The sequence below is a fragment of the Pleurodeles waltl genome, chromosome 4_2, assembly GCF_031143425.1.
Source record: "Pleurodeles waltl isolate 20211129_DDA chromosome 4_2, aPleWal1.hap1.20221129, whole genome shotgun sequence".
Taxonomy (NCBI): Eukaryota; Metazoa; Chordata; class Amphibia; order Caudata; family Salamandridae; genus Pleurodeles; species Pleurodeles waltl.
The window spans coordinates 490,828,043-490,851,383 of NC_090443.1; the positions used below are offsets into that span (position 1 = coordinate 490,828,043).

At 42.7% G+C, this 23,341-nt stretch overlaps 1 protein-coding gene across 11 annotated transcripts in view; it reads right to left on the reverse strand.

Annotated features, from left to right (window-relative positions):
• Positions 1–1,197: 1,197 nt before the first annotated feature.
• Positions 1,198–23,341, reverse strand: part of ZNF653 (zinc finger protein 653) — a 228,577-nt gene continuing 206,433 nt past the window's right edge. For 7 of the 11 annotated variants that reach the window (XM_069231908.1, XM_069231907.1, XM_069231906.1 and 4 more), the window contains one exon: positions 1,198–2,176. Coding sequence is in view for 8 of the 11 variants with exons in the window: in XM_069231910.1 (XP_069088011.1) it covers positions 1,999–2,176 (178 nt within the window). In the remaining 3 variants the exon portion in view is untranslated. The remainder of the gene's footprint in view (positions 2,177–23,341) is intronic. The other 4 variants (XM_069231904.1, XM_069231909.1, XM_069231902.1 and 1 more) reach the window with 2 other exon arrangements.

Sequence of the window (23,341 nt, forward strand, 5' to 3'; positions counted from 1 at the left end):
TCTTCAAAGAAAACAAGTTGCAAACGTCCAGGCCCAATACTAGATGGCACAAGTATGCAGAACATGTCTATCCACAGGCACACATGTTATAAACATATCTTATGGGGTTTGGGAGTGGGGGCTGGGTTGCCAGGTTCCAATTTTTGGTTCACACGGTATCTATTATTGACGTACCTAGTCTTACCAAGTTGTCTTCCTCTGGGTTGTTGCTGCCCAGCTCCTTTTCTTTGTCCCTTATTAATCATTACCAGCCCCCTTAGGTTGGTTTCACTTTGCCTTCGACAAATACAGATTCCTACAGTGAGGACCAGGCCCTCAATCACCGACCTGTTCCACCTCCTGCCCCACAACGATGGAGTTCTTTGCTGTGTTGGTCCATACATCACACTGGTTTTTAGTATTCTGTCAGTTTATATAAATCTCTCCTGTGCTAACTCATGCCTCTTGCTTCTTTGACTTTTTAATTGTAGGACAACCAATTTCGCACAAAATCTTTTTTTTAGTGCATTGTTTCTGAAGCTGTGGTACCAACTTTTGATAAACGTACATTTCTAAGAACATGAAATCTGATTAGGCTTACTTTTGCAGTATATGATTTACCAAATTGTGGGAATTTAACCATAGGCGTCAGGTTAAAATTTAAATAACCTTTAAACATTGCAATAAGTTTAAGTCTAATTTAAAAAGGACGTTATGAGTCCGAGGATATCCTGCACACTCTAATGAGCTTTTGTTTACTTTCAGAGCTTAGGTTTATGGTTTTTTTTTTTTATTCATGAGTTATGAATGTGGCTTATTTAAAGTCTGCAGAGCTCCTGTTCAGCAGTTTTACCGAACACGTACTTCCAGAAGAGGTTCTTTATCCTCAGTAATAATGTGCAAGGAAATATAGAGTACTTTTGAAGCCAACGTGTCAATTTTACAAATCGATTTGAAAGGACAACTAAATTTAAAGGTTTGGGCTGTATTCGCAACCCGTCAACACCAGTCTATGGATTTAAACATGGGTTTCATATTTAAAATTAAGCTCGTACAGATGGACTATATTTTTGGGCAATGATTTATCCGTCTGATCAAAAGGAGAATAGCCAGCTTTTCCATGTGGGAACTGATTAGAAGCAATGTTCTCCTCTTCTCTGACTTTCCAAAGGCCCAAAGAAAAATTCACCCAACGTTTATGGAAACAGACAAACTGAGCAAAGATAATTTTTTTATTTCTCTCTCTGCATTGATTCTTTTTGAGGGAGTGGACAACCAGTTTAATAGTGTTTATTCAAATGCAGACACCCCAACAACACTTCCACTCCCCAGATATGAACATCACAAACACTGGTGCATACCTTCATGCTATAACCCACAAACGCCTATGCACAGCTCGAGGTCACAATTTCGTAAACATCTTGCACCGCTCCTGGCCTCATCTCATAAACATCTTTGGATGTTGTTGTGTCCAAAAGTTGCAAGTATCTTTGCGCATTGCCAAATTTTAATGTCAGTTGCATCACAACACGCCTTGCCAAATACCTTTAACTCTCATTGTCACAAACATAAGATGTACATCTGTGCCTGTTAATTTTAATTCTCAAAAGAAGACTTTAAAATGGGGCAGGCTGTACTTAGATTGAAGAAATTCCCTGGAATGTCCCAGCGACGGGGCAGTGCCATCACGGCATAAACCAATTTCTGCTTTCTTGACTGATGGCAAATATCTTGTAGCTCTGATCTACATGATTGGAAACAATAAAAAGTAAAGATCTGGCTTCGCTCCTTTCACGCTTTTCCAAAATATCCATCTTGGTGCATAGACTGTTAAGGAGTGGAAGCATATCCCTGCGTAAGACAAAATCTCTACTAGAGGACCCTCTCCAACCGATCTGAGTGATCCTTCTCCATCAGTCACAGGCAGACAATCACCATGCAGCAGCTAAAGAGGAGTCACCTGAGGGCCAGTGAATAAAAACCAAGAAAGGGAACTGCAGTAATGTGCACTGGCTGCCATCAGGTGGCCTTCACATCAGGGTGGCTCTTGAGTTTGTGGAACTTGACACTGTCAAGCTTTTCAAAGGGCTTGCCGCAGTACTCGCAGGTAAAGTTGTAATGCACTTCAGAGGTGTGCTTCTTCATGTGCCAGTTGAGGGAGGCTCGCTGTCGACACTGGTACCCGCAGATCTCACATCTGGGAGGGAAAGAGAAGCCAGGATGAGAAACGTAACAATTATGAAGCAAACCACCTCAACTGCTAGAGCATGATGCCTGCATGCATCACAAACACAGTACTGGAACTCAGTCGAAAATACACTTTTAAAAAAAACACTCAAGTGTTGCTGAACACCCAACAACTACTTTAACCAATGTCTTGATGGAATCAGGACAAAATGCAACTTCACACAATCTCTTCAGTAAACTCTCAATTTTAGTATATTGCCAGCTTAACACAACTCAACTATGGCCCCCGTCCCCCAATAGTCTTAATTGTGGATCCAAAACATACGATCACAAGGGAACGAGGGCCATGTTTGTTTATCACGCTCTAATGCAAACATTGTTCATGGCCTGCCATTTCTCCTTGAAACCCTCCTTGAGTCCGTTATGCTGTCCTCCACTAATGCACAATAAAGTTCTTATTCTCTTTTGTCATCTATATCACCAAAAGAGATTTGCCAAAGGGGAAAAAGATACACCTGTTCAGGATTTAACCTTTCTAGAAAAATTATGGATGTGAGGAACACAAAGATGGTCACTCGAGCCTCCTCTTCCCGATTTGATGGAATGTTGTCAGTAGAATTACATTAGAGTTCAAATACATCTCAGTCAAATCTTATGATGGCACTCATGTACAAGATTTCTGAATTCGCTAATTTGTTTACCTCCATTACTACTGCTATAAGATAGATTCATGCAGTTTACCATCTCTTCTTCTAATTACGTATTTGTTAATATAACTCATTTTGCAATATGCTCTTGCTTGAAAGCTAGCATACTGTGGTTCGCAGCCACCTCTTGGCAAAATCTGATTATAACATGTAACTTTGATCACACCACTATGATATTGACAGCACGCTCTGGGATTCAAATTTACCACCAACCTTAGATTCTTCAAAGAAGTGTCGGTGTAAGGAACATTTTTTAACCAGAATAGTCAGCTAAGTTGCAAGTGAATATGTAAAAGTCATCCAGTGGACTCACTGCAACAACTTTACAAACACTAATCTTTAATCAATTCACAATTCATTCAAGAAGTGGCAAATAGTTACTATCAGAGGAAGCAAAATAATGTAAAGTCTACTTTAACAAATCTGTAAATGTAGGCATGAACCCTGCAGCATCAGAACAAGCATTGGATTCCAAGCTATAGTGTGACAGAAGCCAATTATTGAGAGCCAAGGCACTATTTCAAGAATTCAGCTCGTGGAATATTTCCAGTGGGCGTCTTCTTCCTTTTTATTAAATACACAAGACCGCTAGACCTACATGATTTTGATGAAGTTGGAGGGCCCAAAGACTACAAACAACTGATGCATAACTCAGACATCTTGTCCTTCTACATAGCCCTTTCAAGTGCTGAGCATGTGAAAAGAGAACTCCGGTGGAAATTGCAGAAATGTAACGAACACCAGTCAGCAAAGCTATGTCTTGACTGATGTGAACATTTGCTGTTACTTTAGGTAAAACACAGTTATGTGGTCTAGAACCTTCTTTGGCTATGGGTAACATGCACAAAATCATCAGCGGGCGTGTACTACTAACTCAATAATAGAAGGTAACATCTACAATTAAGTGGAAACGTTATCACAAGCATGAGACATATGGTCTATTGTACACCTACAATATACCACGATACGTAACAATTTGCATAACCCAGATTTTGGTTGCAGAGTCTACCCAGCATTAAAGGATACAACCAGTAATGTATGGAATAAATGGACAATCTAAAACAAATACACTTTTTAGAAGCAGACACTCCACGAGACGGTAGCTTTGAAGAAGTAATTGGGTTAAACCTGCCTGTCAAAACATGTGTTTCTGGCTGGAACACTATATATCAATTAGAAGTTCGGTTTAAAAGAAAGCTTCCTTCAAGGGCTCTTGATAATTTGTTTATCTTAAGAGTCATGGTCGAGCAGCAGCTTTAGCAAGATGATTTTCAAGTCAGAACTAAATGTAAAACGTATGCATCATCAAAAGGCATAGGTCGCAAACTGAGCAAAAGCAACCTTCAACTCTAAGGAATTTGAAATAGTCCAACAGAATGAAACGTATCCATCAGACCTTCCATGAAACATGTATCTGCAACAAATAAAAGAGTAGGTTTTATTCCCTCTGGGGTGAAAAGAAGTCAGAGGGGTATGCACAGCATAGACCGACAAACAGCAGAGCCTAAAGAGTTTGGCAAATATCACTATCTATTTAAAGAAAATATTTTATTTCACTTAATAGTTTCCATAGAGCCAGGGGAAAATTCAAGAGATTCAATTGTAAAATTTAAATAGCCATGCCGTTACGTTGATGGTCTTCTAATTAAACTGAAGAATTTTGCTGTTCATTCCGGAACACTCACTGGCATTATTTCACAAAAGCCATAAAGGTTGGAGCTTGTCTCAGAGTCAAGAAGCTGAAGTAAATTTAAATCAGTGTGCATGGAGAGGTTTTCCAAGGGGGACCTTAGTAGCGACCTTGAAGAAGGGGGTGTAAGAAGTCCTGCACCACCAAGGAACACTTCAACACAAATAAACACAACATTTGAAAGCACAACTTTAAAATATTTTGGCACAAAAGTATAAGTTTCAAACTTTGTTTTTTAAAGAGTAGCTATTTCTTAATTTTATTTATTTATTTGTATGGTTAGCTGTCACATAAACAATATCATCGCAGTGTAACAGTCAGAAGACAATAAAACGTTCAAATTATATCTTAAAAGCTATGAGATGAAAGTCCCTGTCACAGTTAAGTGTCTGTGTCTATGCAGATCAAGAGACATTTAAAGTTAGGAGTGCTCCCATTATAATGGAAGATGCTACTAGAAAAGAAGCATGATTTTTAGCTCTCTTTTAAAGTACTTACGGAAGGGATTCTCCCAAACGTAAAAAGAATGATCCTCAGAAAGGATGCTGGCTTTTTTGAATGGAGGAGTTATCAGACCTCCCAGTCCCCTCCTGCCACCCTCACCATCCTCCAAGTGCACAGCCTTGTAAACTATGTAGGTCAACCTACAAGTGCTCTTGAGTCAATGGTGAGCTAATTCAGTGTAGTTAGGACTGGGATGACATGCTTGAATGTACTGTAGCTGATGACTAGAAATGCTGCAAATTTGAGGGCCTGCCTTCAATGGGTCTAGGTGAAAGTCAGTCCATAACTAGCAGCCATTATCGAGTTTAAAGAGGATTAGTGATTGAAACACAATTTTTTACGTCATGTGCTGTGTAAGAGACTTGATTCACTTGAGTAGTCTAATTTGGCGGTGTGCACCCTTTGCTGCAGCATTAACATGGGTTGGCAGATTTAGATTGTTGTCAAGAGTAAATCACAAGGATTTCTCATTTTCCATAATGGATAGTTTGCAGTTAAGCGGATTTGAAATATCCAACCAGACCTCTCTCTACTGGTGTGGTGCAGTCCACTGGTGAGAGCAGAAGGGGCTCTGTTTTCTGTGGGTTCAGCTTGAGATGATGGAACTTCATTCACAATTGGAAAACGGTAAGAGTCTTACTGATTTACAAGAAACTACTCAAATGATCTCAGAAATGAGTCACTGATCCCTATCTATTCTTTGAAGATGTTCAGAAGGGAGGTGTAGTTGTGTGAAAAAAACAAAATAAAGGTCAAGAAGTAAAAGTAGGCAGAAGGATTTCTAGTACAGACTGGTTAGCATCACTGAAATCCCCGACTCAAACCTTTGGTTTCTTTGTTGGCCCGCAGGTGGACGTTTTGATGCAGAGCACAGAAATAATCAACTCTGTACGGTCTGTTCCAGTGGACAAGTTTATTATTCCCTTTGAGAAAGACAGTGACTGTGCCCGTTAGAACACTACAACTCTGGCGGCAAGAATGGAGGCACAGCAAACAAGTGCTGTTTCTCTAGGGGGAATAGTTCATATGTAGTATTGTCTTCACTGGAGTCCAATGGGGTAGGAACACCCTTTTTATCTGCTCATAAAACAGATTACCACAGCAGCCAGTACAGCATCTAATCATCCTCCCATGAAAAGGCACATGCCCTTACCACCGTTGTACCATTCCTGGTCTTCCTTGATCTGGCACTTTACAACCAACTCAGAGTAGCTCTCTCCTTCAAAGTAACCCGCAATTCCACCTAACAAAGCCTCAAACATTCATGCTGTAGGAGGTATGAACAATTTCGCCATACCTAAAGGGTCAAAAATGACACCCAAAAAGAAATCCACAACTTCACATTCTGTTCTCCAACTTCACAAATCTCTTGATTACAGTCCACCAGCCACTGTTGGAGAAAGAGTGCATGAGGATGAACCAAAAGTAAAAGTTACTTAAGTTTGGTAATTATATTTCTGAGGGATACATGATCTGCCTACAACTTCCTCATGACAAATGCCCATTAGGTGGTGGGAGTGAGTAGTGCCAACTAACCAAAAAAGCCATGAAGCAAGCCCTGGCAGAGTTTCCATCACTCTATTCTTGGGCAGTGAGACAGTTTTATTGAGCAAACATATGCAGGGATGACCAAAATGCTGTCTGGTAGATGACAGCCACTGGCTCACCTTGGTGAGAGAGCAATGGAAGCAGCCATGGCTCAAGTGCAAATGGCACAAATGCCCTATAGAGGGTCTTTCTTGGCCTACGCACACAATGACACAATGCAAAATAGTGCACTTTTGGTCAGCGCCTTGTCTTTTTTGGCTCCAACAAAAAGTTCACCGTTCACTCTATCCTGTAGAGTGCTGTTGATGTAATATGAGACTGCATGTCTGGGATCCAATCTATGCAGTCAATCTTCCTCATGGGGTGGGGATGGAGGGTGGATGAGGAGGAGGCAGCTACGTTGGAAGAGTGACAGATTAGGCCATCAGAAAGGCCGAACCAAACTTAGGCAAGAATAGTGGACAGGCACACAACACCAACTTGTCCAGGTAGAAAATTTGAAAAGATGGACAAGCCGGGAAGGCCTGAAGTTCTCTGATTCTATATGCAGAAGTTGTAACAACCAACAAACCTCTTTCCAAATAAGTCAAACTGGACAACTGTGCATGTGCTTCAAAGGAGATCCCATCAAGAAAGTAAATAAAAATTCAAATCTCATTGAAAATTAATGAATGGATTGGGAGGAAGCAGGTAAAACAAACATTTCAGAGTACATGCCACCAAAGAAGACCTAAACAATGAAAGCTAATCAGGAAGACACATGAAAGCTAACATGGCAGTCAGGTAACCGTTGAACGTAGCCACTGCCAGCCCCTACTGTATGAGAGAATAAGAAAAGCAGGAAGTCTAAAAGGAGTGATTTTAAGGGATCCAGGCTTTCTTACCACATCTTTGCAGAAAGTTGTTCCAACAACCCATATAAATGATTTCATAGTGGAAAATCTAGCAGCCAGAGATGATGCCTGCATCTGTATCAGCTGTATAAAAGGATCCTGCTGACAAAACTCAAATCTCCTTTCTTGCAGTCACAACATTTGGGGGGAGGACCTGCCCATGCTGCTAGGACAGCAGGGCTGCCCTGTGCAGGAGAACAAAAAGAGGTGAAGTCCTGTGTGTCAACAGATTCAGTGTTCCAAATTCTTCTTGCCCAACTAGGAATAAAAGTGTTTGATTCTTTCTCATGACTTTTGGTAGCAGCAAACTTGGTGGAAACAAGCACAACAGGCCTAGAGACTGCTTCTCTGAAGGCATCCCAGAGAGAAGTGTATGACTCAAAAGTGAGGACATTTCCAGTTCTGGATCGCCGCAAAAGATTAATGGATACCGCAATCTGAAGAAGATCACTTCAGTGTGCAGTTCCATTCACACAGTTCTCCAGCCAGATGCAGGACAGCATCTGCTCTCACACTGGTGAATCTTCCAGATGGGCCATCACTAGGAAACACAAAACACCCAAACAGCCTTGCCTGTTGATATAATGAATGGTGATGGTGTAGCCCAATAGAATCTGAACGGCACTCTCGGATACTAAACTGAGAACTGCCTTCGGGACAGGAAGACTCTCCCACAACTCTAGAATAATTATTTGCAGATGCTGCTCCAAAGAAGGACAAAGGCCATCATGTCAACCAGTTCTTCCCATCCTAGCATGGAAGCATGCATGACCACTGTAGCCTGCGTTTATAGAGGGCTGAACAGACGTTGCACCTTTAGATTGGAGGGGTCCATACACCAGGGAAGCTCAGGTGAACTGACTGGAGGAACTGCACCTGACCTGAAATATTGCACTGGAGTTGCAATCATTTACTTCAGACGCACCACTGCAAGGCACACATCATAGGTCTGTCATGCCCAGGGTCGTACTGGGTAGCAAAGCATCCCAAGCAAATTTTGTCAGACCAGCCTCTGTACTGTGCATGGCGAGCCTGACCCCTGCAAGGAGCTTTGGCAGTGTTCTCCATCCAAAGAAAAAATAGGAAATATGGTGCATTTAAAACATATTTTTCATTATATATTTAAATACATTGATTTTTAAAGCATAGTAAATGATGACCTTACAGAGCACAGGATACCCAGTCATGCCCACAATAAAAAACAAACAAAAAAAAAGGACCTGAGAGTAAAGAATCATAGAACAAAAATGTGAGACAAACCAGTTCCTAAACGGTGCATAGCAAGAGGGTCTGACCACTGAAAAAAGTTTCAGGGGGTGGGGGTGGAGTTTAGGTGGGAGGAGCAGGGAGGTGGGGTGGGGGCAAGTGGTGAGGCAGGGGAAACTTGGAATAGAAATTTGGGGAAAAAGCAACATAAATGGTGCATTTTACAACAGAATCATAAAGCAAAGCACAACTCAGGTACGAGATGGAATTGAGGGACGTGGGGATGGGCTTGCAAGGGACAGAGAACAGAGGGTGGACTGCCTCAGGCTTACGGGTTGCATTTACTTTTTCTATTGCCCAAAACAGACATACACCAAACACAGCCACTAAACTCAGGCTGGAGCATAGAGGGTCTTCTGGATTCCTATCCGAAGTGGCGATTGCAGTCATCAACTCAAAGTTTTGGAACACAAGCCGGGAGAGTGCAGTGTCTCTCAATTGAACAGCTGGCAGTCCCCTTATGCCCTTTGCGTACTTTAGGAAAAGTTTACTGAGACTTCTTATTCCCACACCCTGCCCAATAGCAGTGCAAAAACACCTACTTATAGCTGTGCTCACATCTTCTCCACACACTGCTGTACTCATCATTCTGCCTCTATCCACAACTTATTTTTCTAAATTCCTTTGCAAGACAGGAGAAAACCCATATGTGTAAGACCCTGTCATCATCTACAGATGGAAACCCATTTGTACAAGACTTTATCATTGTTTACAAGTTTAATAAACCTGGTGAAAAATGAAGTGACCAGCTGTTGTCCAAACCAGTATAGTATACAAGAGACCCTGGCATTGTGATGAGAGCAGCACATGCACAGTGACTAGGATAGTGGGGAAGCGAGGAACTCAGGAGGTCTATGGACCAGCAAAAACTGAGCACATGCTTTGCAGCCATGCAGTAACTTTAATACATTTTCATACATATCAATACTGTATTTTCTTTGTGGTTGTCAGGAAAGGAAAAAGAAGTCCCATGACCGCTTAGCTCCTTGTCTGACCACTGGGCAAAAAGGTGCCAGGTGAAGCAGGACCATAGCATCCTCACTGAGGGTGAATGACGTCCCTGGGAGGCGTCCACATGCCAGTCTGAGTTTATTGAGCTCTGCTGGTGCCAGTGTGAATACTGTCCACAGTGAGGGCCCTCACCCCTGACCTCATGGAATGCTTCCGTTGGAGAATATGAGCGTCCAGGAACTGCCCACTCGGTAAAAGACACCACCACTATCATTAGAAAAGACACCACCACTGTTGTACAGGCTCTGCCACCACTATGGGAAAAGACAAACCACCAGTGTGAGAAAAGACAACACCAGAGTAAGAAAAAAGGCAGCACAAGTGTTAGAAGACACCATGGCCACTGTGAAGTAAGATACCACTAGTGGTGTACATACAAGGAGATCACCACCAATGTTAGAACAGACCCACCACGTCCAATTTGAAAAAATACACCATCCCTAGTGTATAACGTTAAAGACATTACTACTAATGCGAGAAAAGAAACACCACTAGTATGAAAAAAGACACTTCCACCACCAGTGAGAAAATAAATCACCATTAGTGTAGAAAGACACCATTACTAAGAATGTAGCAAATATTATTTGCTATGAGGAGTTGGGAGTACGGTATATTGAGGATTTGGTTGGTATTGCCCCACTTTTCCTATGGCTAAAAGTTTGGTCAAACCCTGCGGGCAGCTTGGTACAAGACTGCATTACAGATTGTATCCAATCAGCTAAAATTCCGTGGCTTACTTATGTTCAAAATTCCTTTCGGAATTTAGGGTTAGAGAACATGTTTACCAATACAGGGTCTTTACCTATTAATGCTAAGGAATTGCTTAAATCTCAACATATAGAGTATGCTGCAAATTGTAGATACCAAGAGGCAGCAAAACTGAAAACCTTCGAATCCTATGTTCAAATCTCTACTTCCAGGGTGTTAGAACCATATTTAACTTGGTTATCGAGCTCATTATATTCTCTCCTTGTTTTATTTAGATTAAATTTTATACATTTTAGACTGGCCTTTCCAAAGAAATGTACCTGGCATAAAAAGCTTCCAAACTGCCATTCTGACAATCTCTCAAAGCAAAGCACATGCCACTTTCTCTTATTCTGTCCGCTTTATTCTGCATCTAGACAAATTTTTATCTTGCCAATTTTACATAAACTGCAAACCACATCTTATCAGGAGGCACTGACTAATATTCAAAAAACTTTCCTCAATACAATTGTGCCATCCTGTTAAGTTTCATTAAATCGGCTATGGCCATTAGGAAACAATATGAATTGATTGAAGTAGACACATATTAGTACAATTTAGCAATGCATGATTTTATTCTGATGTTGGGCTTTTACTTTTGTATTGTATACGTTTGCATTTTATAGGGCTGTCGGGTTGACTGATAATGGCAATGCATAGAATTTTGTGATAATGTTGATTGAAGATTTTTTTTGTATTTTTGCTTTTAATATTTGCACTGTATTTTAATTATTTAAATTTTTTTCGTTTGAAATATATTGTACTTTTATGGCACTCGCTGAATAAAGATTCTTTGACTGACTGACACCATTACTGTTGTGCAAAGGCATCAACATCAGTGTGAGAAAAAATACACAACTACTGTGTGAAAAGACGTTCCACTAGTGGGAGAAAAGACTCCACCACCAACGTGAAGGAAAACCCAACACTAGTGTACAATGAGACTACCACCAGAGTGATAAAAGATGCTATCATTAGTATACAAGAAAACTCGAGTGAGAAAAGACATCACTAGTGTGTGAAGACACCACAACAAGCATGAGAGAAGACACCAACACCTAGGTTAAAAGGACAAACCACTAGTGTGTAAAAAAAAAAAAACACTTAGCGTACAAAACTCCTCTGCTATAGTGAAAAAAGAAACTACTAGTGTGAGAAGACACCACTATTAGTATACAGACACGCCAGCACCAGTGTTAGAAAATACACCACTAATAATGCACAAAGAGAATGTGGGAATAGGGGTTTAAAAACTGCTCAAGCACCAAGTTGTGATACAGACGTTGCTAACATGTAACCATGTGAACAGGCAGCATTTTCAGACAGTTCAAAACTTGTAGCCCTGAACAAGTGAGGAGAAAATGTTCGATAGGCCATACAGCGTCTCCACTTTTGAACAAACTGGGCTCTAGTACAATAGGCAGCGAGTCTAGTGTGAGATAAGAGGGATCTAACGAGAACGACAGACAACATCGAGTTTGCATATTTAAGCTGTCCACTTCTGAGATGCTGCACCAACATAACTAATGATCTAAGCAGTAGATCATTTTGAATGTCAAAGCACATCTAAAAACCTTTATTTCACAGTTTGTGTGTATGTTTTTCATACTGCAGGACATTGGTGAAGGTGTGACGTGTACAGTAGGGCAGGCAAATTCTCAGTAACAGATTGTTCTGTCATAGACTGCTGTATGAAAGTCATCCGTGGTGAGCTGACAATGACTGGAGAGGGTACACGTATTTTACAGAGACGTCCAAAAGCACGCGAGGCAAACTTATTTTCAAAAGCAGATACTTGGTGCATTTTGTTAGCAAGAAAAATTTAATATTGTGCTTGGAGGCAGTGAAAAGCAACATGTAATTTAATATCCTACTGTACTGATGGTTTTAGACAACGTCTAGTCCTTCTCAGTTATATGACACACTAAATCAAAAATATCAATCAGCGCATGTATCAACTCCACATGTTGACATGTGAAACACCACAGTTCCATTTTCTCTCTCTCTACTGCAGGGGAAATTCACAATGTATTTAACAAAAATACAACTTTGGTGTTTTCGTTACAATTCCATTTACTTTGAGTATTTGGTGGTCCATGTTAATTAAACGTCAGTATGTGTGCGCTGTTCTGTTCTCACGCTCTCATACACCACAACCTGCAGCATCTTCCAGTCACTCGAACTCAGACATCCTGGGGCCGTTAACGGACTGAACTAAGGTTAGGAATGGGTGGAGAGATATTGGCTATTGGCGGCAGGTGTCACTCACTGATGCACGGCCGGCGCAGCGTTGGCAGCACTTACCGAAGTTAGCTGCCAGACACTCGGCTAAGGTGGGCTGCTGATCTGGGTTTAGTTGCCTGCAGTGCACGCCAGTGACATTGTGACGAGGTCTGATGAAGACTCATGGCGTGGTGGCGATGCACGAGGATGGGGAGCACAGGGACAGGGCAATGTAATGTTATATCAGGGCCGTCATTCATGCCCTACCATACATGCAGGGACGGCCCTAGTGTTTGTGGGGCCCCGGGCAGAACATCAACATGCGAGGCCCCTGCAAGATGTGACATCACTGAAAGTGACATCATTGGGGCATCAATTGAACATCAGTGTTCTGGAATTGTCGAATCAGTTTTGCAAAGAACCACCTACCTAGTGTTAATTTCACTCCAATGGCTAAAAATATAAATAATAATCCCAATATGAAATACAAATATTGTTTGAAGGTGTATCACATGGAAATACATAGCATTAATCGAAGTAGCTGAAAAAGCTAGGCCTAGGTCTTTCCAAAACTGATATATTTGCTACAATGTTCACTGATTGTTTCCAGATCAGGACAAGATTACAATTCCACGTCAAACTGTCCCAGAATTTAACAGCAGGACTTCGAGTGAAACCCAATCCTCCTTTATGCTACTTAACTTCAAGATAAGGCATCTGGGTTTCGCAGGCATGAGAGATCAGCACAAACAGCTACAAGCTGGGTGGGGTAAGTGACTTGCAAGAACTTCAGCACACAGAATATAAGAAGAGGAGATGGCACAAATGTCATACTCAGGTAGGTGGCAAATATACTGCAAGGCAGAAGCCCCAAAGGCTAGCCAACACCTGCTCACAGAGCAGCTTCATTTTTTAAAGATGTAAAGAACAGAAATAACTTGAAGATATATTCAATGGATGGCTTAAAGGGAAAAACAGTTTGTGACCTGGGACAAAATAACCTGCTAAAGCTATAGCGGGAGGCAGTCATTAAAGAGATACATTAAAGCTACAAGCATTTGCAATGCAATAGGTCTCACATCTGTGGAAGTTTCAGCTATTGGCGCTGTAAATGACAATGTATTTTACCTATGTGTTTTGGTTTGGAGTGTAGTGGATGTATGCCAGGTGCCACAGCACCCCCCCCCAAGGCCTCTGCAGGAGAGAGGACACAAGGCCACCCATTTTTCGGGTGATTTTGCCTCATTCCTACAGACTGACTGTGATACCCTAGAGATGCAACCCTTCAGAGTGTGTGTACGTTAACTTTTATAGCACCAAACAGGTCACCTTTGTGGCATTTAACCCAGAGAATGAGGGGGTCAGAAGAGTTAGGCGCAAAGAAAAGGGGGCAGCCTAACTTTTAAAAACATTGACTGTATACAAAGAGAAATACAGAAGAGGCAGCTTAAATGCAAATGAATAATAGCGATTTTGTTAAGAATGGCAGCTGCTTTGCAGCACTATGAAAAGGCAGAACCTGTATTTTTTTATATAAAAAATGAGATATTCTCAGACTGCCCCAACAAGCATCAGACAAAGAACCCTAGGGGAGAGGGTGTGGCGTAAAGGCCAGAGTTGCTGTCTTTGGAGCTGGGGAACACAGTTCAAGTCGGCGCCAGCTCAACATCCTGTGATTCTGGGCAAATCACTTAATCTCCCCTTGCTACCAAAAATGAATGTCTTCTTCTGTAATGTAACCGGTGCTCATGTAAAGCACTGTAATACCTTTGTATCAAGTTCGAGCTAACTGAACTCTATTTAAAGAGGCCCAATTTACATTGAAAGGCTAGATGTTTTTTTGCTATCAAGCTTGAGGCAGTGAAGGGCTTCAGGTTTAGAGTCACAACTCTTGTTCCACCATTTTGGAGACAACACCTTTTGTAACCTTTTTGCCTAAAACTAACTTATATGCTTAGTTGTTGACCCTCCGGAGGTTATCAGGAGTATGTACTATCGCCTAGTGTTAAGCTCTACTCAAGTCAGTTGGTTAATTCACCCACTGCAGAGGTCTTGGCTTCCTTGCTTGACCAAACTGTGTGATCCTAGGCAAACGCTTTATTTCACTAACGTCTATTTTGTTCATTATCACACATCAGAACACATTCAAATATGTGCAGTCAGGGTGTGTGCTGTACAACACTTCATTTGTGTAATGTAATAGAAGGTAATTTTGCTGCAAGTTTAATAAGAATGTAGCTCACATACAGGGTACACATGAACTCTGAGATGCTTCTTAGTGGCACTGGAACTATTCAATTTCACAGTTGCTGAATTTTCTGCACAGGTATAGATTTGCTGCATTTGCGGCATAACCATCTGCTCCACAAGCTGTAGCTTTTTTTCTATTATAAAAAAAAGACTTCTGTTCCTAGCTCAAACTGATCAAATGTAAATAAAAATACAGCAACATTTGTTGCTGCACAGTGGAAAACCCTTCGCAAAAGGTTAACTGGTCAACTTTATACTGCTTATTGCTGTGTTTGGATGAATGACAAAATAATGAGGTAATACTATCACAAAATGTGCCACATTATGCCACATAATTTGCCTTCTCTTGCTGCATAAATTAGTAAACCCAACCACCTAATTTGGTACTTTCCTGCAACATAATTCCAGTGGTCCTGCTCTTAGTTCACTAATACTATTATCATCAGGGCAGGGTCAACAATGTTTCTCAGTTCATGTTTAAAAACTGTCACTTTTACGAAATTCACCTCAATGCAGTGATATAATTCCACGTACCAAGGTAAAACTCTTCCATGTCTTAAAGAAGTGTGTGTTTGTTTGATGAAGCCTGACCCCCTTTCCTCCTTCCTAGGTGAGGGGACATTTTTATTTCTTTTGTTGTGAGCCCTGCCAGACACCTTTCTTTTCATTCAGGCAAGGGCAGGGCTCACTTCACACCTAAGGGCCCATCTAATCACTGTTATCATTCAGATGCAGCAATTACATTTCTGATGCCCTTTCCGCTCATGGCTGCAAGGCCCAGGGAAGGGAGTCCCCTCCCCTGGGCCTCACAGCACTGAACAAAACTGTTGCTCCCTGAGCCTCGCAACACTGAAGATTTTTAAAAAGTTGTGCAAGGCCCCTTATTTACGAGCAGGCGTGGGGCACTGGGCAGGTGTCCACACTGCCCATGCCTAGCGCTGGCCCTGCATACATGCCAACATTTTAGAAGAGAAAAGTAGGGGATTTCCAGAAAAATAAAATCGGGAGAATATATTTCCCTTATTGACTTCTATTGGGGCCTGAATTGGGATACTGTTATGTGGATTTGCAAGTATGTTGCTGCAGGATTCGATATTAGATAAGCAAATGCAAGTTTTTTTCCTTACCTGTCAATAGCACGGAGAGAGCGCTATGGCAGGCAGAGAAAGCATGATGCAATTGCTGTGCACTGGCCTGCAGGAGCAGGTTACTGGCAGTGCATGCTACGAGTTTCACAAGACCAGGCACAGTCAGCTGAAGCCCGCAGAGGAATGGGATTTTTACATGCAGGAATCGGGAGGTGGACAACTAGCCTTAAAATCGGTATTCTCATGCCTGAATCGGGAGGGTTGGCATATATGTGCTACTACAGATTGACAGCCCATTGAGCAAACATACCAATAATGTGTTAAAACGTTTACACCACTTACAGGCTAGTGGGTGGTGTCAAATTATGTAATGTTTTCTAAACAGCAGCAGTGGAAAGCACATGTAAAGCCATGATCCCAGGCTGCTGGAAACTAAATAAGTAGACAGAACTAAAGGGTTTGCTGACCTGTTGATTTTGTTACTGTTACAAATATGTAAGTACTGCTGCAAAACAGCCCCCAGCAACAAAAACTTGCCCCACCCTTCCAGCCTACTTGGGAAACACTCAGTGCCTGCTCTGCCTGTCTACATGCAGAACCAGAGGATGCATGAATTTATGATACTAGCAGACACAAGAGCAGTAGTATCAGGAGATGCACTTGAGTCAGAAATCTCAGAATCATCGTCCAAGCCCTAACTATCCACATCCACTGAAAGGAGGAAAAGCCTTCATATGGTGGTGTATAACACAACATTTACGAAGGTCCACTTATATTAGAGTGAGGTAAGAACTTTGGACTCTGATGGTAAAGCCGTAGAAAAACAAGTCTTTGTGCTCCAAAGATGTTCCTTGATCAATCAGTGACTGTCTTTAACAGCCATTTATTTTCTTTGAGGGCAAGATGTTTTTATATGTATTTTGTCTGAAGAGCAACTAGACACACATTTAGAAAGAAATAATCCTGCCAGAGCATCTCCACAGAGCTTTATCTACACCGGGGTCAGGAGAACTTAAGAAGATGCCCACAATGGAGTTGCTCCCTACAACACACTTCCAACATTCCCTGATAAGAGGCCAGGGGTGATGCTCCTCATTCCAATCTAGTTCCATGTCGTGAGCGATTACTCCCCAGTTTGTTCCTCATAACAGTTTCTTGCATCGCCCCTCCTGAGCTCTTTGTTCCACACTGTGAGGTACTGGAACCGTTTTAGTCGCTCCAAGCAAGATAGGTGTTTATAGCAGATAGGTTTTGCACGTCACCATTCTGTACACCCTCCAGACTCTGATGCACCAGTGGGTTGAACTTTGGGCAGTATACAGAATGGCAGTGCAGCATAGTTGTTATTTCCTACCACTGGCCCTTAGGTCTCTTCGATTCTGCACCATTTATAAAATATATATTGGTGCTTCGGGTGGGGTGGCAGACAATCACAAGTACCTACCTGCTGGCTTCTAACACTTTCATTTTCAATTCACATGCAAGTCGTGCATTGGTTCCCGCTGATCGAAGGAGGCAGATGAACAAGTTATTTACCTTTGGGAACGCTATTACTGTCAGAGAGACTATCTAACCACATATTCCTAATCTGAATCCGGAAAGTTTCCAGCAGTACCTCAGTGCACCATCAGATGACTCTGTGCGGCTCTGCACTGACACTGTCCTGCTCCAGAAATGAAACAAAGTCAGTTGCTTTCAAGGCTGTCCACACACCCCTGCTGCAGAGCCCAAGAGTGAACGGGTCATGAGCAGTGTGCAGATTCCTGGACTTGGGATCTTATTATTGGGTTCAATCCAAGCACAGAATGGGGAGGATGGAGTGGTCAGTGAGGAATCTGCGGCTAGATAGAGCGTTACCAAAGAGAAGTAAAGTGTTCTTCTGAAAGAGACTTCTAGTAGCAGATTCCTCATCCTTTGAATAGATACCAGAGCAGTATCTATAAAGAGGCGGATCTGGTAATGGACTCAAACCAAAAAGTCCTGCAGGACCGAGCAGGCAAAATACCACTATTCGCAAACCTGACTGTCCAGACAGTAGTGCTTCATGAACATATGAAAGGACACCTACACAGTCGCTAGGCATATGTCCAGGACAGGGACACTGTGCGCTAACCAGTGGTAGTGGCTTTGGCCCTAGTAGAGTGAGCACGCAGTGCTTTTAGAAGCTGCTTTTTAGCCAGTGCATAGCAAGTCATGACATCTCTCCACCTTGATGCGGTGAGGCAGAGCACAGAATACCGACGGGGTGATCGCCTGACTGATGTGGAATGGCATCACACCTTTAGGCAGAAAGGATGCCCAAGCCCATCTAAACAAGTTTGCGTGGGAAGAAGGTGGTGCATAGTGGATTAACACAGTGCCTGAAGCTCACGTACACACCTTGCTGAGGTGAGGGTGATGAGGAACAAAATGATTACTTACCAGTAGGAGGAGTCTTGCAGCTTGAAGAATTTCTGCTGGCTTCACAAGCTGTGCATTATTCTGCAATACAGTGGTTGGGTCTGGAATGCTGTCCTTGTCCTTGTTTTGTGTTTGCTTTTTTTTGTTGTTGCTGTATATCGTAAACAGAAGTTTTTGGCTACTGGCCCCACCTTGATGAGGTCAGATGCATCCCCTAGACTCCTCTGTGCATGTTAGTCATTTTCAATTTTGTTTTTTTATTTTCTATTCCCATGACTTAAAGTCTCTTAGCTTGGGAGGGTAGGTGAGTTGGATATGAATCCAGAAACTCTTTAAGCTGTAAATCTACTCCTACTGTTAAGTAAGCATTTAGTTTTGAAGCGTGAATCATTTCTGGATTCGCAAACTGTGCATTGTCTTTGTAGCGGTTTCTGGTGTTATTTGGGAAGCTGGGCTACGATGAGACTGAGACTGTTTGAAAAAAGGTACTTTCGGACTCTGTCCAACCTGAGCTTCTTTTTTTTGGCTTGGAAGTCCACGGAATAATGTTCGTAAAGGTGTGTGAAGATGGCCAAATGGCTGCCTTACATATGGCCTCAACTGGTGAGGAATGCAAGGGCCTCTCCCTTTTCCCTTGTTGAATGGGCACTAGGCCTTTCTTCTAGGGCAAACCCCGCTGTTGCATGGCATCTCTGTATTGATTGCACTACACATCTTATTATGGTTGTTTTGCTTACTGACATCCCCCCTTAGAAACCTGACTGAAGGAGACAAAAAAAAACTGGTTGCTCTTCCTGATTGTTTCCTCAATATAGTACATCACTGCTCTTTGGGAATCTAGCACGTGAAGAGCTCTTTCTGCTCTAGATTTTGGAAGAAAGCAGGTAGGTGTATACTTTGATGTGGAAAGGGGAGACCACCTTTGGCAGCAAGTGGGGATTTTTGAGCAACACAACCTTGTCTTTGTGCATTGTAAGGTATGTCTCTTATCAGGAGTGCTTGCTCATGCAAACTCCCTCGGAGCCAATGCACAACATAGAACTCGGGTTTCTAACACTAAAAACAGCCTTTGTATAGTCTTGACCTCACTGACCCAGCACATGAGCTATACGAGTACCATATTCAGATTCCACGCAGGTGGAGGACCTGTTCTCGTGGTGCTTTTGTTGACTGGTGTTTGGAAGAAGCTTCTGACTATTATCCCTCTGGAGTATGCCACAATGTCCTCTATGTGTACATTAAGTGAGGTGTATGATAAATCTTTGTTGAGAAGATAGGTGAAGTATTCTAAAATGGTTGCGTAGTACACCCAATTACGGGGGCTACTGTGACATACCACTGTTTGAAAGACTTCCATTCTGCAATGTAGCACTGCCTAATGGACGGTCGTCTGATGTCTCGTAACACTTACATGGTCCTTTCTGGCAAGGGTAGATGGCCACATTTTAACTCATCAGAAGCCATGCTGCCAGGCTGAGGGTGTGCGTCTCTGGCTGTAGCACTCACCTTTTCTGGTTTGTATGTCCTGTGGCATTAGTAGGGTTATCCTTTTGACTTGCACCAGTTTTATGACCTCTCAGTGCTAGGTCTGTCTTGCCCACTGCGGGCTGATTAGAACTGGTGTTATTGTTTGTCTGAACTTCTCTATAATAAGTGGTATCAAGGGGGATTTGTGGAAAGGCATATGCAAATGGCCCTGGCCAATCTAAGGACACAGAATTCCCCTGTGTGTGGTGGTTTGAATCAGGCTGCAAAGTTATGGAATTTTGTGTTCTCTTGTGTTGCAAAGAGATTTATTGTTGGGGTCTTCCACTTCCTAAATATCATGTCCACCACTTCCTGCTTTAGCTCCCACTCATGGGAGACACTCAACTATCTGCCTCGGTGGGGAGTACATGTATCACAACTAGCTCGATTTTTCTTTGAATGGCCCATGTTTTATCTCCTGTGCTAGAGAGAACAGCACCTGATCATTCCCCTCCTTGCTTGTTGAGGTAGAATGTGGTGGTTGTGCTGTCTGTTCTTACCAGTGCTGTCTGCCCCATGATTTGTATTTAGAAGGGTTTCAGTGAAAAAAAGACCATTTTGAGTTCCAGTATGTTTATATGCTTATCTGCATCTTGTGGGCTCCATATGACCCTGATCTTTAGCCTCTTCATTTGTGCTCCCAAGCCGGAGAGTGAAGTATCCGCCATGATGGTTACTAAAGGAGTTGGGTTCTGAAAAGGTTTGCCATTTGTGATGCTCTTAATGCTTCACCACTTCAGTTCCCTGTGTACTTGTTACTAATACTAGGATCCTCCCAACACCCCATCAGTTGCGACTAATGTCTCTGTAGCCATTCCATATTTGGTCTGATGTGGAGTCTCACATCTGGAATGACTGGAATGCAGGTTATCAAGCCAACAGCTAACCCACTGTCCTCACTGTCAGAGCTCACCCCTTCTGGGAGAGTCATACTTGCTGTCAGTGTGCTGATACTCTGTGGGTAGAAAAAAAATCTTTGCTTGTTTGGAGTCTAACTGTGCTCCTAGAAAGATCTTTTCTTTTGTGGGTTTGTTGCTGATTTGCCTTGGTTTATAGAAAATCCTAAGTCGTACAGGGTTTGCAATGTGGTCCTTGTATTTTTCAGACTTTTTATGAACGCTTCTGCTTTTACCAGCCAGTCTAGATATAGGTATGATTTATTCCGTTCCGCTTCAGATGTGCTGCTACTGAGGCTAGGCACTTGTGAACACTCTTGGTGCTACGTTTATGACAAATGTCATCCCCTTTAACTGGAGATGTATCTTGTCTGTTACAAACCTCAGAAATGTCTTGCGTTTCTGGTTTGTAGGGATGTGTAGGTATGTACCCTTTAGATCCATGGTTGCCATGCAGACTCCTGCAACATAAAAGGATGATGGACGGAGTGTTAAAACTTTTCAAGCACTCACCCCCAGTCACAGATCTGGGTTTAATCCATCATTCTTTTGCTCACCATACCACCCCAGTTTGGACTAGCCATAGGCAAATCAGTCTTGACCCTGTTCCCCAGGGGAACAGTCCAGCCCGAACTGCCAAGTCAGGTCCTTTCTGGACCGTGAACAAGCATCCTAGGACCGGTTTATGGTTATCACCCTTCATCAGCTAGGCTAGCTTGAATCCAGTGGCACAGTGAGCAAGGGATCCACATATGGGCATACCCTTCCCACTTAGGGCAACTTTAGCAACACAACATGATGATGGACGGAGTGTTGAAACCCTCCTTTAGGCGTAGCATGACCTCTTTGGCAGTGCAATACAATATCCATGGTGGATAATGCTTAGGATCCACTTGTCCGGGATGATGGAGCTCCAGTGTTGGAGAAATCCTCTGATACTTTCTACCACTGGTGCTACATGAGGCAGAACACTTAGTGCAGAGACATTTGTTTGTAGGTCCTGAACCCCTGCCCCTTGCACTCTTTCAAGAGGGGTGTTGATGTATGTCTGGGCACTGCCAGAGGGGTGTCATCCCCTGCATTGGTGTGTGGGCACTGGTGGGTGTCCAGGAGCTGTGCCCTCTCCCCACACCCACTGATTGGTCTCCTCCTTGTTGATGAGGTGCCTCTAAAACCTCTCCTGAATAGGCCCATCCCCATTACGTTTGCCGTTTCATTGTCCTTCTTCATGCTCTGTAGGGCCTCAAACACTGAGGTTCCAAAGAGTGTGTCGCTGATAAATGGCATGTTGATCACTCCTGCTTGTACCTCTGGTTAAAATCTCAAAACACTCAGCCACATGTGTCTTCTCAAGGTGATACTAGTATCAATCTGCCTGCTGGCAGTGTCTGCTGCATCCACAGCCGACTTCAAGCAGGTGTTAGCAATATTGTAGCCTTCCATGATAGCGAAAATACTTTTTGCTCTTTTTTATATTGTTGTAGCAGATCTAGTATTTCTTCCCACTGCTGCTGTCCAAATCTGGTAAGAAGCATGTTGGAAATGGCTATGTGCCGCTGTGTTGCCGCGGAGTGTTCAACTTTCTACCCACCATTTCCAGATGCTTACCTTTTCTGTCTGGTGGGGGTCAGAACAACAGCTCTTTTACAGGCTGTGGGACTATGATTGAGTCTGTCTTGTCTGTGCCCCTGATGTAAGCTGATTCCTGAGAGGACTGCTTATATTTCTTTGATGACAATATCGGGGCGGGGTGGGGGCGTTACCACTTTGGTTGTGGTTGGTTCTCTGCATGCTTCTCTCCCCTTGTCGATGATGCTTGGTAGCATGGGAAGATATTGATTCTTCCTTTCTGAGGTGATGAGCGTCTCTAGAAAGAGGCAGTCTTCACCTTGTTCTTTCTCCACCATTATTCCATATTTCTAAGATGCTCTCTTCATGCCAGCGTTGCAGGCAGCAATGTCTGGCAGGAATGATACTGAATGTATGTTTCAATTCGCTCTTTCAGTCTACCTTGATGTCTTTATCACACATCAACCCTTTGACCACAAACATCTGGGTGTCATACCGTACTCACTGTCCTCTGTGTAGGCATACATTTCATCAACTGGTTATTCAGAGAGTTCAAGGGTTAACAGTGGCTCTAACGCTGCCATATTTGCCGGTGGTTCTGTCTGGTCTTTCCCTCGAGCAGGGATTTTGTAGGTCTTCAGGGACTATTCAGACTTATTTTCTTCAAAGCAGTGCCTCTATTTCGGCTCCGGGTCTCTTCTTTTTTCTCTTTTGATGTTGAGTCTTTTGTTCAATGTCAAAGGTGGATGTCCTCTTTCAGCACTGAGGCATCCAGTTGATGAGGCGGTTACCCTTTCCCATACTTGCGATCAACCTTCAGCACTGAAGCCGGTTCTGTGGGTTTTGCACCATTGGT